The following is a 15,078-nucleotide window of genomic DNA, read 5'->3' on the forward strand; positions in this document are numbered from 1 at the left end:
AACTATTTAATTTTCCTTAATTTGTTTTAGTCATAAAGCTTAGTTTGTGCCGTGCCAGATGTTTGGAATATCGGCAGCCCTGTGAAGGTTTTCTTCTCTTAATTTGGCTCCATTATGAAACTTTTATTTTGAATCTGTGCCAGGTTATCCCTATGTGGTGCCATCTGCACTGTCATTAAACGATGTACATCAGATTTGTGCTACAAAATTGATCCCCCATGTAGGAAAAGAAAATTATAAAAATAGAAAAAGATCTGTTCAGGGTGGCTTGTCATAATTGTGGGTACAATTTAAAGACTCAGCATGAGCTTCTGATGATGTGGCTTCAGGGTTCTGTTTTGAGATGGATGACTACTTTTAGACAATGTAATGCTCACCAGTATGGTTTACATCTTGTTTCAATGCTCTTTGCTTTCTGTCTGTGTGAATAAATTGAACATTGATTTGCTCATTTCTGTTTCACCAGTATTAGGTTATTGAAAAATACATTTTTCCTAAAACGTTAAATGTATTCACATCAACATCAAATGTAACTGGTTCAAAAAATATGTTGTCCAAAACTCCTTACTCATGTTAACAAAGTTTGACAATTCAGATAGCAGCACCCTATAGTGCTGTAACATACAAAGTTGCAATACACAGCATATTTCTCAGGTAACTTATGAATGTTGTATTATCTCAAGGTTGTTTATTGTCACAAACATCAATAACAAGCTCTTGCAAACAGCAAAGTGTTATTGAGTTTTGAAGGTGGAAAAGGAGTCTGATTCACCAAAACGAATGCCCTTGGAAATAGAATTGCACTATTACTGAGAGAGAGGCGGGGAGGCTAAAGCTCATTCCCTTTCAAGTACGAAATGTAACTATTACACAATGAGTATTAACCTCTTTAAGACCCAAAACTTAAATAAGATATAACAAAGCTGCTCAGCCGAGCCTCTGTGACACAGTCATGCCCGCTCCCGAGGGTATAAAGGACTGCACCCATGGATCTCACCACCATTTTTCCTTTCAAGAACTGAACTGATTCAAATAAGTACTTGTTACTTTTTCTGTATAAATGTTCACATTTATTTTGTTTTATACAAATTATATGTGGTATTACAAATTATTGCTGTGTTTTACATATTTATGCACCAAAGCCTGTTGTTTGTTACATCTCACTGCGGCCTTGTGCCCCGCTTGAAGCCAATGGCTTGAGTCTTCCCTCCACAGGGATCAAGCAACCCTGTACCGTTCCGGTTCGCATCGTACCATCGTTGCCGTAACCATACCGTACTGACCTGGTGCTACAGTCACTGAACCTGTACCAGCCTGGAAGGTGGCGAAACTCTGTTGCAGGAATGTTTTGACCCAGAAGGTGAACGAGGTAGCAGCTGCAGGCAATAGAGACGGTATTGCCGGCAGGATTATTGTTTGGTCACCAGACCTGGATACAATTAAAAACTGTTCCAAACTGGATTGTAACACTGTGTGTTTCATTAGTGCACTGCATCACCCCTGCACCTGTACGTACCACTTACCACTTTGCCACAAGGGTGCATGATGCGGAGAAGCTGGGCCTGGCCCAGTTTCTGCCAGTGGAGACTTCTATTGCTCTGTTGGTACAGGCGCCTAATTTAGCGTTCCTGTTCAGGAACGCTATTTTCCCCAACAAACACTGTCGGGTCTCGGAGGTTATCCTTAGCTTGCCTATTCAGCCAGTGTGTTTGCTGCATGACTGGGCAACTTATAACAGCATTCTGATAGCTTACCAGTCACATTCACCACAGGTTGCACCTGATCAATAAGAACCTGCTCCGTCTGTCTAAACTGAATGTGCAGGTGGTGGGTAGAAACCTGGCTGCACTGGTTGCCGAACGCAGGCAGCTTTGGCTTTACCAGGTATGTGTGCCTGATGGGGACAAAGCGACGCTGTTGGACGCCCCAATCACTCCAGGGCATACCTTTGGACGAGATACTGCCTCGCTCTCACCACACATGGGAATCCATGAAGGAGCTTACTTCCAAAAAAGTGACCACCCTCAGTGGGCAAACCAGCTGCAAACTGGCGCCCCTGTCCCCAGCAGCCTCAGGAACCGGTACTTCCGACTGCGCCTGCTGCCAGAGGTGGTATTCAGAACCGGCCCACGGCTATTCAACACAGAGGCTATAATAGGTTCTGGCACAAAGGCAAAAGCCTCAGGCCAAGCCACAAGGTGAATAACAGCCCTATGGGTTTGCTTCCACATGCCCAGGAACCCTTTTCAGGGAGCCATCTGGAGTATTGGCTTCAGTGCTCCACAGACATCTCTGTTCTCACTACCTTTCAACTGGCTTCTCCCTGCAGTTCAAGCATGGTTTCCCTCCCTTTTGGGGTGCGACTCCAACATCAGTCATGGACCCGCAAGGCGCAGTAGTGGTGTCTCAGAATATTCAGTATGTAACTATGTGAATAAGTAACAAACTTCAGCCCTCGAATCGGGAATAAGTAACTAACACCTGTACTGTATTTGCTGTAGAAATATTGCATGCATTACAAGTATAGGGAATTGGGGAACATCGCTGTAGGAGTGTTATATCCAAGGCACGTTATAATAAGAGCCTTTTAGCTGTGTGAGGTGAGAGGTGAAAGTAACAAAAAGTAAATAATATAATGCAAACTCGCCTATTAACAAAAAAATGTATCTTTTAACAACAAAACAGCATACCTTAAATTAGAATTCAGTTTACCCTAGGTGCGGAAGTTCGGCCCTTGAATCAGGAGTAAGTAACTAACTTCAGTCCAGTCCTTCTGTAAAGCTTGGAGCCCCCATCCAGAACAGTCAGTTTTGGGTTCCAACTAAAGTTAGCTGTGATTGGCTGAACGTGTCGGCAGACAGCAAGAGCAAGCCCCAATTTCCTCAATGGAAGTGGTCGAGGCTGAGGGGAATGATTGACACTTTGTGCTTGCGCAGGTCAAATAATACCTGTTTAAATAAACTGTGGATCAAAAGTACACAGCTCAAATAAAGATCATGCACACCCTAGCGTAAATTGAACTTCAATTTACAGTATGCTGTTTTGTTGTTAATAGGTGATTTTTTTTTGTTAATAGATGCATTTGCATTATATTATATTATTTACTTTTTGTTACTTTTACCTCTCATACATAGCGAGGGATCACGTGTGTGTGTGTGTGTGTGTGTGTGTGTGTGTGTGTGTGTGTGTGTATATATATATATATATATATATATATTTTTACAGTTTTGGCAGTGAATAAAATATGTGGCATATTATCTTGCAGAATGAATATATGAAACACTATGCAATACTGTGTGGATCAAAATTATATTTAGCACAATCTTGTTTTATAAAGGTGCCTGCCAAATAAATAAATAATACTACAAAACACCAGATATCAAAGGTCATCATATGTCTGTCAGTATATAGCCTTGCCTTTTAACTCTCAAAATACAATTTCATATCTATTCTTTTTTATACCATTGTTTGTCTTCAGCCATTGGCTATACTATTGAGTTGACACACACTGTTCTGCTTTCCATGTATTATATCAAATCTGTGTAGACAAATTCCATTTTCTAGTGTTTTCTCCAGTAATGTGATCTGATGTTTTTGATTCTTTGAGTTTTCATTACATTCAGCAAGGGTATGGATTTAACTCATTTTTCCTGACAGTTATTAATGTAGTCTTTCTCACACAGTATGTACTCTATTTTATTGAACAGCACATGACCTGAAGGATGTTCTTGTCTTGCAGGTTTGGTATCTGTTTGGCTGGGTTTGTTATCTTCAAGTGGAGAAGCCTGAGGAGACTGAAGCCTTCAAGGACTCTGCCAGAACATATCTAACAAAAGCCAAAAAGGTAAACAGCTAATCTGTTTTGATTTGTTTTGTTCACTTGTAGTTTTACCTGTTCAACAAAAATTACCAGAGAGTACAGAGTAAATTCCATGGAACTGTAGAGATCAACCATGTCTATTATGCCCAGCTTTGCTTTACTGGAACTGAACAGCTTTCGAGTGTGCAAATGCTTATGATTTACTTTCTTTTGCTGGCCATTGGCAAATATGCTGGATAAGCAGTTGTTCTGTAAGTGTGTGAGTACTTGAACACAGTCTTATTTTTACAGCATCAAAGCTTAAAATTTGAATTTCTTGTGGAATTATCAGTTAACTAGTTGAACAGTATTTTGTTACAGTAATTCCAATTCCAGATAGAGTCATGGAGTTTTGGTTTGGGTAATTGAAGGGTCATTTACTCTTTCAATGTTACAATATTTGTGGGACACATCTCACACAGTGCATTTTTAAAGAGAGAGGGTAGCCCTTTTAGGTCCCCATGCTTGTTTTCCAGAGAGGGCTTTTTCTCATGCTGGGGTGAGGAAGTGAAGCTACTTGGAAAGGGAATGGCTACAGAAGCTGAATTCACCCGCTGTCCTTTTACAAGTGCTGCGGGAGCTTTAATGAGCACAGAGCAGATGGGAGCACAGTTATATACCTTATCCATCTCGTATGGAGGTGTTGATATATGGAGCAGTTCCAGGTTATTCCAAGCAGGATCTGAACCCTTGACCTTGTGGTTCAGAGGCAGATGTACTTATCGAGTAGAGCAACAAACAACTCAAGCAATCGAGGATCATTGCAAACTGAAGATCAGCAAATACTATAAATTTAACTAAATAGGTTACTTTAGGGTTAGATATATTAAAGGCTATTAGAGTGTGTGTGTGTGTGTGTGTGTGTGCTTGTGTGTCTGTTAGGTTTTCTGTTTCTTGTCAAACTACTACACTAGTCACATTTAGTGCCTGTGTAAGTCTTTCATCATCCTCAGTACTAGTTAACTTGGAATTGTTCACACCTTACATTTGGATAGACACTTTTTAGACATCACTGGTTCCCTCTGAAGTAAGCAATGTGCTGTTAGGTTTTTTTTAGAATTACTGTAGTTGTGTAGTTGTACTGTAGTTATTGCACATCTACACTACTGCCCAACAATGTAGGGACCAGAGATAAAACCATATTCAAATGTACACGACTCTTAAATGTGAATATAATTTAGGAAGACAGACACTTTTCACAAGGCATGCTGTAGCTGATGTCTGTCAGTGCTACTGGTTTAGACTAATGCCTCATTATAAACACATGAATCAACTTTTCCTTTAATCGTGTTAATGTTTTTTTTCAAGCAACAATGCAATGTTGCCCATTGGTATATTCATTTAGATTTAGATGTCTGTTAGACTCAGGAATCGTCTAAGTGTCATATTTGTGATGAAGTGGTAATTGGACTCAGTTCTTAACCTGAAGATTCTTTGAGTCACTAAAAAGAGAATTCATCTTTAAAATAAATAATTGGGACTATCCACACTTTCCATCTGAATTGCACGCTTGGCATACGAGAACATAGGCTTTTTATGAATTCAAAGTGCTTTACAAGGAGCGCACAAGCCATTCACAGATATAATAGGCTTCAAAGTGGACACAATTATACTTGATACATTGCCCTTTTATTTTCCACCTCCAAAATCATTTGTTATCTGATCCCCATGGGGGGGGGGGGGGGGGGGGGCACAGACATGCAATTACACTTAGGCCTGTCCCACCGGAAAGATTTTGTCATTGTACTATCAGCAGTTATTCTCTACCATTTCTTTTTATTTTGCTTCCACAATCTATTGTTTCTTACAATTTTCTCTTCAGATGTCAGTGTGCTATTTCCTAAAGATATAATGGAATGCTGTCTTCAGCCAATTAAAAAGAACGCACATCTGCAACAGGAACATGAGGGTATTTCTGTTTACAGTATTAATACAATTATGCTGTATCATACCATTGATGTATTACCTTTCATTTTGTAGGTTTCTCTTTTTCCTATGTGGAAGTTATATTTTGGTAAACGTGTTTTTTTTTTTTGTTTTTTTTTTTTTTTTTTTTAACGACATTGAAAAAGATGTTCTTAATACTTTAAAAACAAGAAAAACGTGTCCTTTGGTGTCCTTGAGTTTAGCAACACTCCCTTAATTTCTTAACATACATGTATTAAAGGTCATATGACAAAATGTACTGTACATTGCAATCATTTTAGCACATTTATTCCATGTTTCATGGATAATCATGCTGAGAGTAGTTTGTCGCCCATGTTTTGTTGTATCATGCTTGTGAGCAAAACAAGTCAAAGTACAGGTTAATCAGCAAGGTGAATAAGTGTTTTATAATGCTGCAAGCTTGGAGAATAAGGTTAAACATATTATAATTAATATAGTACTTGTAAATGCCCAGAGGAGCCAGTGCCGTCTTGTATCACTATGCTAACAGATTTTGCCTCTCTAGATTATTCCCTTACCGGCAGGGTTCAAACAATGTTGCTGCCCTCATTATAATAAATTGCCCTTTTAATATTTTCAAAGCTTTTTGTGGCATGATAACAGATCTTTTAATTTAAATAACACACCCAGTGGACCGCTAGAGCTTGTTAGATGTCTATTGTATTTCGATTGGTTAACTGCAGAAAACAGTAACAGCATGTTTGAATTTACCGGGAATACAAACAACATTAAAATGAACAGAGAATCCCCAGAGAATATGATTTTGTATTGTTTTCATGGCACTCCCAAAAAGGAATAAGGCAGTCCTGCAGATTCTGTGTATGATAATTAAAGACAGCACTGCTGTTTAGCTCAGTACCATTTAGTTTAGTTAATATGACCCTTTCTTAGGATGCTTAACAAATGCAAATAGTGGTAATTTGGAACAGCTTCAAAGATATTTAGATATTTCTTATACAGGTCACGCTGTTACTGTTTTATAATTTAGGCATCCTCAAAATGGGTTTTACCTACCCTGTTTCAGGTTTTAGAAAACAATCAATTTTATACACATCAATAATCCTTTTTGGACCTCATGCTGAACAGCTTAACTAGTTCATGGGATTGTGTTTTTTAAGTAAATTCACGTATAACAATATGTAAGCAGTCAATTAGAACTTTGAAGAAAATACACATTTGTTTACCTGGCCTAAAAGAATTGAAATACACGTTCTTGTGGTGGTTCTTTCTTTCTCTGTCTCTCTGATATGGTTGGGTGGGTTTCTCTCTCTGTCTTAGAAATGACCCATGCAAATCTGTCTTCTTTATCCAATTATTAGGGTACAAAAATGTATAGCAAAGCCATTAAAATAATGTATTTTAACACTAAGATGTATATTGGATTTATGCCTACAATTGACATAACATTTTCCACAAGTACGCTTCCAGTGTTACAAATTATTCGTACACATCAAGAATTTATACAAAAAAATATATTTCTTTACTTCCCTAAAACATTTTGAAATCAGTAAACAAAACTTCTTTAAGGTAGGCTATACCTTTGCTAAAAGAAAACAAGGCTTTGAAACTTGTATTCTGTGTTGTTGATCAAAATCCAGTTCACACTAAATTAAATACACTGACTGTATTACATTTAGTAGAGCTGTGAGTAAGACGATAAGCATTATATTAAATCTGTCAGGTGAGTTGTATTACATGTATGTTTTATCTACGAGAATCTACCTGCATACAAAGCTATTATTGTTTTCACCGTTTGGGTGAGAAATATTCTCATGACGTGAAATGAAGGAGCGAAACCGGGGTGCAGTGTTTTGTTATATGCCTTCTAGTTGAATTTATCTCATGATGTAAATACAGTTCAAGGCATCAGCCATATGCTGCAGGCAATCAGCTTGAGGGGTACTTCATTGGGAATAGGGAATAAGGGACCTCCAGTTGGGGCAATCAGGAATTAAATTGATGGATGGCAACTGTGTAAACTGTGTAAGCAGAATATTAATTAGAAGTGAGATCAGTGTCATATGTTGAAAATTACAGCAGCAGAACCACAAGCATGCGCAACCATCATCTGCACAGACCATTGACTTAGACTTTACTTTAAACTCTTTCAATCAGTATCCAGTAGCCAGCCCTCCTTTTTCACCTCTGTCAGTCTACCCAAACAGAACATTAATTTGAAAGACAGTAATTAGTGATTTTAGTGAAAGTAATGTATATACAGTGCTACCCTGTTATAGTGTGGTTGTCAAAGTCCATAATTAGGAGACTGTATTATTTGTGTTTCACCACAAGCCAAATTAATATTCTAGCGTAAGGTGGCAAATGAAGGAAGGAGACACACACAGTTTGCAGGTACTCAAATCCACGGTTTATTGGGACGATTATTCCCGGCCACTGTTAGCCTGGGTCAGGCCAAAAACAACAAACAGTCTAGCACTCTCACAGCAGCACATTCACACAGCAGCTTCTATGTGCTATCATGTCCCTGCCTCCCTGGACGTCACCCACCAATGCCATCTGAGGCAAGCTTAACGCTTTCCTGCTCTCTCACACACACACACACGCACAGTCCATAGACCATTCCTGCAACAGTATAAATCCCGGGTCTCAATAATATATACAGTATAATAGAAACTGCTATTCCACCAGTTTAAAGTTTACACCACTCTTATTTAAATTGTATGTTTTTTTATAATAATTGTTGTAAACTGTAAGTAAATAACACAGATTATACACACTTGTTTTGTACTTGTTTTGTAACATTAATGGACAGTTTGTTTTTACTTTTCGAAAAAAAAATACAGTGCAAGCACAGGAGCTTTGTAAGGACTATATATCACAGTTTCAACTTAAATGTGTTTAAATACGGTAATGTAAAAACAACAATAAAATAAAATCACAGTGTTGTAGGCTTTCTTTTCTTTTTTTTTGATTTTCTACAATAATTTTTCCTAGCATAATTCACGATAACATCACCAGGATCGCTTAAAGTATCTGGAACGTTCACCCAATGCACCGTTTGAAGTCAAATTGCATTATGGGGGAAATGGTAGCCACAACTTTACCATCTTCCAACCGATTCCACACTGTAACAGGTTGCATTATACTAGCACTGTTTACACACACACACACACACACACACACACACACAGTACCGTCAAGTTTTAGTGCACTTGCTGGAAACTAGTTCTTTTTCACAATTGACAATGTTTTGCGTCGTATACGTGTCTGTAAATACTTGAAAATGAAAACACATGTTACAATATACAAAACAAAAGAGAAGGACTATCAAAGCAATGTTCAAGAAAATTGAAAATTGTCTCTAAATCTTGGATTCCTCAAAATAGCCACCCTTTGCCTTAATAACAGCCTCACAAACATGAGACATTTGTTTAACAAGTTTCAGCAGGAAATCACCCGACATGTCTTCCCAGCTCTTCTGCAGCATTTCCCAGAGATGTAGGGCACTTGTGGGTAGCTTTGCTTTGACTCTTCTGTCCAGTTCAACCCATACAAGCTCTATGGGATTGAGGTCTGGAGAATGGGCAGGCCAGCTCATTAGATTGAGTTGTCCTTCATTTTCCTTCTTCGCCAGATAGTTCTTGCACAACTTTGAGGTGTGTTTCAGGTCATTATCTTGCTGAGGAATGAAGGACTGCCCAACTAGCCGTAATCCTGATGGAATGGCATGCCTCTGAAGTATGCTGTGATAGCCATGCTGGTTGAGCTTGTCATGGACTTGGTAGAGATCACCAACTCTGTCACCAGCAAAGCAACCCCAGACCATGACACTGCCTCCTCCATGCTTGACAGTGGGAACCACACATGCAGAACTCATGCGCTCACCCTCTCTGCATCTATAAAATACTCAGCGGTTGGACCCAAATATTTCAAATTTTGACTCATCGGTCCTTAAGACTGACTTCCACTCCTCAAATGTCCAATTTCTGTGTTTTTTGGCCCAGGCAAGTCTCTTCCTCTTATTCTGCACTCTTAACAACGGTTTCTTTGTAGCAATTCTTCGTATTAGGCCAGCTTCACGAAATCTCCTCTGAAGAGTTGATGTTGAAACATCTGTACTTCTAGTAGCATTTAGCTGAGCTTGTATTTCAGGGGCAGTTAATCGCCGGTTTCGCAGACTTGTGACTGGAATGAACTTGTTCTCTGATTCTGAGGTCACCCTTGGCCTTCCTGACCTTGTTCGGTCCTCATGAGTGCTAGTTTCTTTAAAATGTTTGATGGTCTTGGCCACAGCAGTTACAGACACTTGCAAAGTTTTTGCGATTTGTCTTAAAGATTGACCTTCATTTCTTAAAGTAATTACAGACTTTTTTCAGACTCTTTTTTTCTTTGCTTAACTGAGCGTATTTTGCCATTTTCTGCCTTCTTACATTCAGGAATGACAAACTTGTGCCTATGCTACCTATATTTATAGTAATCATGGACCCTCACCTGTTAACGATAATTGGTGACAAAAGGTTAATTAGGTAACATGCTAGTTAACTCAGAGAACATCTAACAAAGACACTTTTATACTTAGGCCAGTGTTCTAACACCATGTTATACACATTTCAGACTTTTAACTGACTTGAGCTTCAGACTGAAATCCCCTTGTTTTGGGTGACCATTGAAATTGACAAGATTTACATTTTCATTTAAAAATAAAATTTTTGAAAAACCTGGTTTCAAGCAGGTGTAATCAAACTTTTGACTGGTACTGTATATACTTTGATATATATATATATATATATATATATATATATATATATATATATATATATATATATAGATATATATAGATAGATAGATATATAGATAGATAGATAGATATATATATTAGTGAACAGGCTGGCTGTTTTTGGGGTTCGTGCCCCTTTAAAAATGTGACCCAGAAATAAAACTTTGAATTTTCATCGCTTACGTGCACTTTAATTCACAACACAAACAAAACAAACACAAAAACAAACCCTAGCTCCCTGGAGCACTAACTAAACTGTGCAGGTCCCTGACTAACACGCAGGACAGCTAAGCTGTTTACCTGACATATAACGTCGGTTTTAAACAGACCTTACGACTTCCAGTCGGGCTCTTTACTCCGCAGCAGCAGCCCAAGGCAGGCTGACTGCTTTCCTTTTATATCCTGCACCTGGCTCTAATTTTTAATAATTGCCAGGTGCAGGTGATAATTAAACAATTAACAAATAATGCAATTAAACAAACAAATTAAACAAAAGCAATTAAATTAAACAAAACATGCATTTTCACATTTATTTAGGCAGGGAGGAATCTGACTTCCCTTGCCACCTTACTATATATATATATATTTATAAACGTATATAGGGTTGTGACAGGGTGCTCATGTCGTGTGTGGGTAACCGCTAGTATGCATGACAGAGAGACATGGGAGTTGAAACGCCGCTCAGGTGCGCAGGATTTATTAACACAAAAGAACAGAAAGTAAACAAATGAGTAATGTGATGTTACCATCGATGGTCTATACAAACAGGCTATACAGAAGGCTAAGTAAACACAGTACAAATACTATAAATAAAAAGTGCCACACAGGGCGAGCACTAGCCTTATTAAACGAGGCTTCCCTCTCCAGGAACCTGCTACACCACGTAACTCTCGCTATACATTACTTGGGATCATTAGCCCCTAAACAAACCTACTTATGAGCCTGTATTCATACAATGACTCCTGCTGCTTCAAACGGCCTTGTCTGGGCATTGCCTTCACAAGCACCGTGTTGCAGTTTCAGGGTTGTGTAGCTGTCATCCTGCAGACCTCCTGAATATACGTAGCTCCTCTCTGTAGCATGACGATGCAGTCACCCAGTGCGATCCCCACCGGATGTTTTTATGCCGGACACTCAGCTGAGACCCGCCCACCTGCTGATTTGAGAACCGGCACAGCCAATCATTTGCTGCCCTTCCCCTCAGCCAAGCCAAGCCTAGCAGGCAGCAAGTCTCAAACGACTGCCCGTCTGAAAACAATAATTGAATCACACACAACTCAAAAAAGTACACAAAACAAACCAGTTTCTCCATATTAAATTACCAGCACTAATTTCTCCATGTGCAGGGCAATCGCCCTGCCATAACTATATACATACATGAAATATGTGTATACATTACTTAATTTTTTCTAGGACAACTAACTTTTAGCATAATCTCCCAATAAGCTTCCTTAGCTACCATGGCCTTACGTGTGTAGAAAATGCACAGCTACAGTATCTATATATTACTTATGTGATCTTATTACCAGAATGTGAGGTTTCACAGGCACAATAAAATGTTTGAACTATCTTGGACGGTGGTTCCAGACAAACTCTTTTGATATAAAAGTGGCTTCGGTGCCATGCCATAAAAAATACATTCTGAGAACATTTGCATTGTGTTGTAATTTAAGTACTCTGATATTGTTGTAAACCTCCGCACACACAAAAAGTCTGTTCAGTAAATCAAAGTGGTAAGTAGGAGAGCCGTATCCAATCAAAATAGAGTATCAGTCACGACAGCCAACCTACAGCCAATTATAATAGTGCCATCACTTCACTTTAGAAGCATAGATAGCAGTGGTTGTGGCAAGAAAACTGGCACAGTGCTGTTTCTGAACATTGTGTTGTGATCAATTGTACCTCCTATTAAAAACAAACTAAAAAAATCTTCAACCCTTCTTGATAGCTAGAAAATGTGAATGAAGGCCCTTGCATTGCTCTGGTGGAGGTATTAATGTAATTTAAAATGAACTTCAGCTTGTCTTTTGGAATCAGAACTGTACAGAGTGGCTCAGGCTGAAAGGCTACAAAGTAACAACTCAGTATAATTAACATGCATGATACATAGCTGAAACGTAATGATTTTAAACAAATATTATTTTCTAATCTATTACACACACACCAACAAAAGAAATAATGTAACTATCCTTTAAAATCTATATTAGGATTCTTGCCTTGCCTCTTTACTCCAGTAAAAACAAAACTAATGTGCTCTTGTCTCAGGCTATTAGAGGGTATTAGATGTTTCTATTTAAACGTTTTGAAGATATTGACATCAAAGTGCATCAGAATGTGTTGCTATGATACCAAACAGTAATTGGCCCATCCTAGGTTGCTGGTTTACTTTATAGATAGCTTCCTCAGATAGGGGTAAAGAGAGAGCTCTTTGAAAATCACTTAAGCAGGAAATACTTTATTCCGGATGCAACTTGCTAATAGCCTGCAGAGATTAAACTGGACACATTTGTTTCTTTTCTTAAACATCTATTTGTTTTTCGATGGGAGCAACATGCTCTTATTAATTTTGAAGGACAAAGCATTGCTTGACTGGTATCTTAGATACTGTAGCGCCAAAACTCGGAGAGTGTCTTTTTCAAAAAAGTTCACCGTGGTTCAATGATACAGCTCGTAAGATGAAATATCTAAATTGCATGTTCATTACGTTGCATGGAAGGGCCACCTGGTTAAATACAGGAAGGCTCAGGCGTTGGCGAGATCATCATATTATTCCAATTTAATTGAAACAAATAAAAATAATCCTTGATTTCTGTTTGCTGCTCTAGATAAATTAATTAATAATTCCGCTAAAAGCCCTAACCTTAACATTGGCTCATCTCACAGCTGCAGTGACTTCTTAAATTTCTTTAAAAATAAAATACTGGACATCAGAAATGAGATTCCACAGATATATTTTGTTAAGAAGGACTAGCAGAATTTTAACAACTACATACTGTAGATCATTCCATCCTACTGAATCGTCTTGAAAGCACAGTAGGACTGTCTTGCCTTGTACTGGTTCAAATCTTATATTTGAGTTTGCCTCTATTGGGGAGGAGTAATCTGCATTATCGGAAGTTGTCTGTGATGTTCCACAGGGCTCCATTCCAGGTCCCTTGCTGTTTTCATTGTATATGCTACCGTTAGGTGACATTATCTATAGACAATGAGTGAACTTCCATTGCTGTGCTGATAATACCCAGCTATATTTGTCCCTAAAGACAGGAATTTCTTCTGCCTGGGTATTATTAGCTATTTGCCTTACAGACATCAAGCATTGGATGTCACAGAATTTTCTAATGTTGAATTCAGATAAAACAGAGGTTATGCTAGTGGGATCACAGAACCAACTAAAAGGAAATGTGGGATTACATGAGTTTGACCCTCGCAGTCTCTCATCAAAACTTAAACTAGAAATCTTTGATCCTGATCTGTCATTTAAGACTCATATTACAAACTTAAACCAATGATTTCTGTATCTGATGACAAGAGACGAATGCATGCCTTTGATTATTGTAATGCATGTTTGCATGATTGTCTTACTACCATCTAGACGTGTGAAGATGTCATGAATAACTTTATTAAGTGCACCCTGTAACCCCATGACTTGGCTGCCACTGTGTTACCCTGGGAAATGAAAGGATATTAGATTCAGTTCAGTCCAAATGTTCTTGTTCTTCCATTGCTGCCCCAGTATTCCCCTGATGAACATGTAATGCCATCTTTTGTCATTAATCTTTTAGCTGTTTTTATTATTGTACTGTATTTGAATATATTTTGGTTTAAGGGGAAACATTTAAATGTCTTGGAATGGCCTAGTCAAAGCCCAGACCTCAATCCATTTGAAAATCTGTGGTATGACTTAAAGATTGCCGTACACCAGCGGAACCCATCCAACTTGAAGGAGCTGGAACAGTTTTGCCTTGAAGAATGGACAAAAATCCCAGTGGCTAGATGTGCCAAGCTTATAGATACATACCCCAAGAGACTTGCAGCTGTAATTGCTGCAAAAGGTGGCTCTACAAAGTATTGACTTTGGGGGGGGGGGGGGGGGGGGGGGGGGGGGGGGGGTTCTGTTTTTTTTGTCTTATTTCTTGTTCATTTCACAATAAAAAATATTTTGCATCTTCAAAGTGGTAGGCATGTTGTGTAAATCAAATGATACAAACCCCCAAAAAATCCATTTTAATTCCAGGTTGTAAGGCAACAAAATAGGAAAAATGCCAAGGGGGGGGTCAGTACTTTCGCAAGCCACTGTAAATCATATTGGAATGGTCCAAGTAAAGTATGCAAATCATAGCAACGTAAATATACACATACATTATTTTGGTCTAATAATCCAGTGCATACAAAAAAACACAGATGAAGGCATAAGTCAACATTTCTTTTTAATTCTTTTTGGTGAAATGTTGGCAAGGCTTTAAAAAATATATAATCACAAACTGACCTTAATGCTGGTGTCACTCTCTGTTTACTCTTGTATAGGAGTTGATGT

At 38.5% G+C, this 15,078-nt stretch overlaps 1 protein-coding gene across 2 annotated transcripts in view; it reads left to right on the plus strand.

The window, feature by feature from the left end:
* si:dkey-12j5.1 (probable assembly chaperone of rpl4) overlaps positions 1-15,078 on the plus strand; it is a 117,758-nt gene that overhangs the window by 79,154 nt on the left and 23,526 nt on the right. For both annotated transcript variants that reach the window (XM_041248837.1, XM_041248836.1), the window contains exon 10: positions 3,740-3,844. In XM_041248837.1, coding sequence (XP_041104771.1) covers positions 3,740-3,844 — 105 coding nt within the window. The remainder of the gene's footprint in view (positions 1-3,739; positions 3,845-15,078) is intronic.

Source organism: Polyodon spathula, chromosome 4, assembly GCF_017654505.1.
Source record: "Polyodon spathula isolate WHYD16114869_AA chromosome 4, ASM1765450v1, whole genome shotgun sequence".
NCBI classification, from domain to species: domain Eukaryota; kingdom Metazoa; phylum Chordata; class Actinopteri; order Acipenseriformes; family Polyodontidae; genus Polyodon; species Polyodon spathula.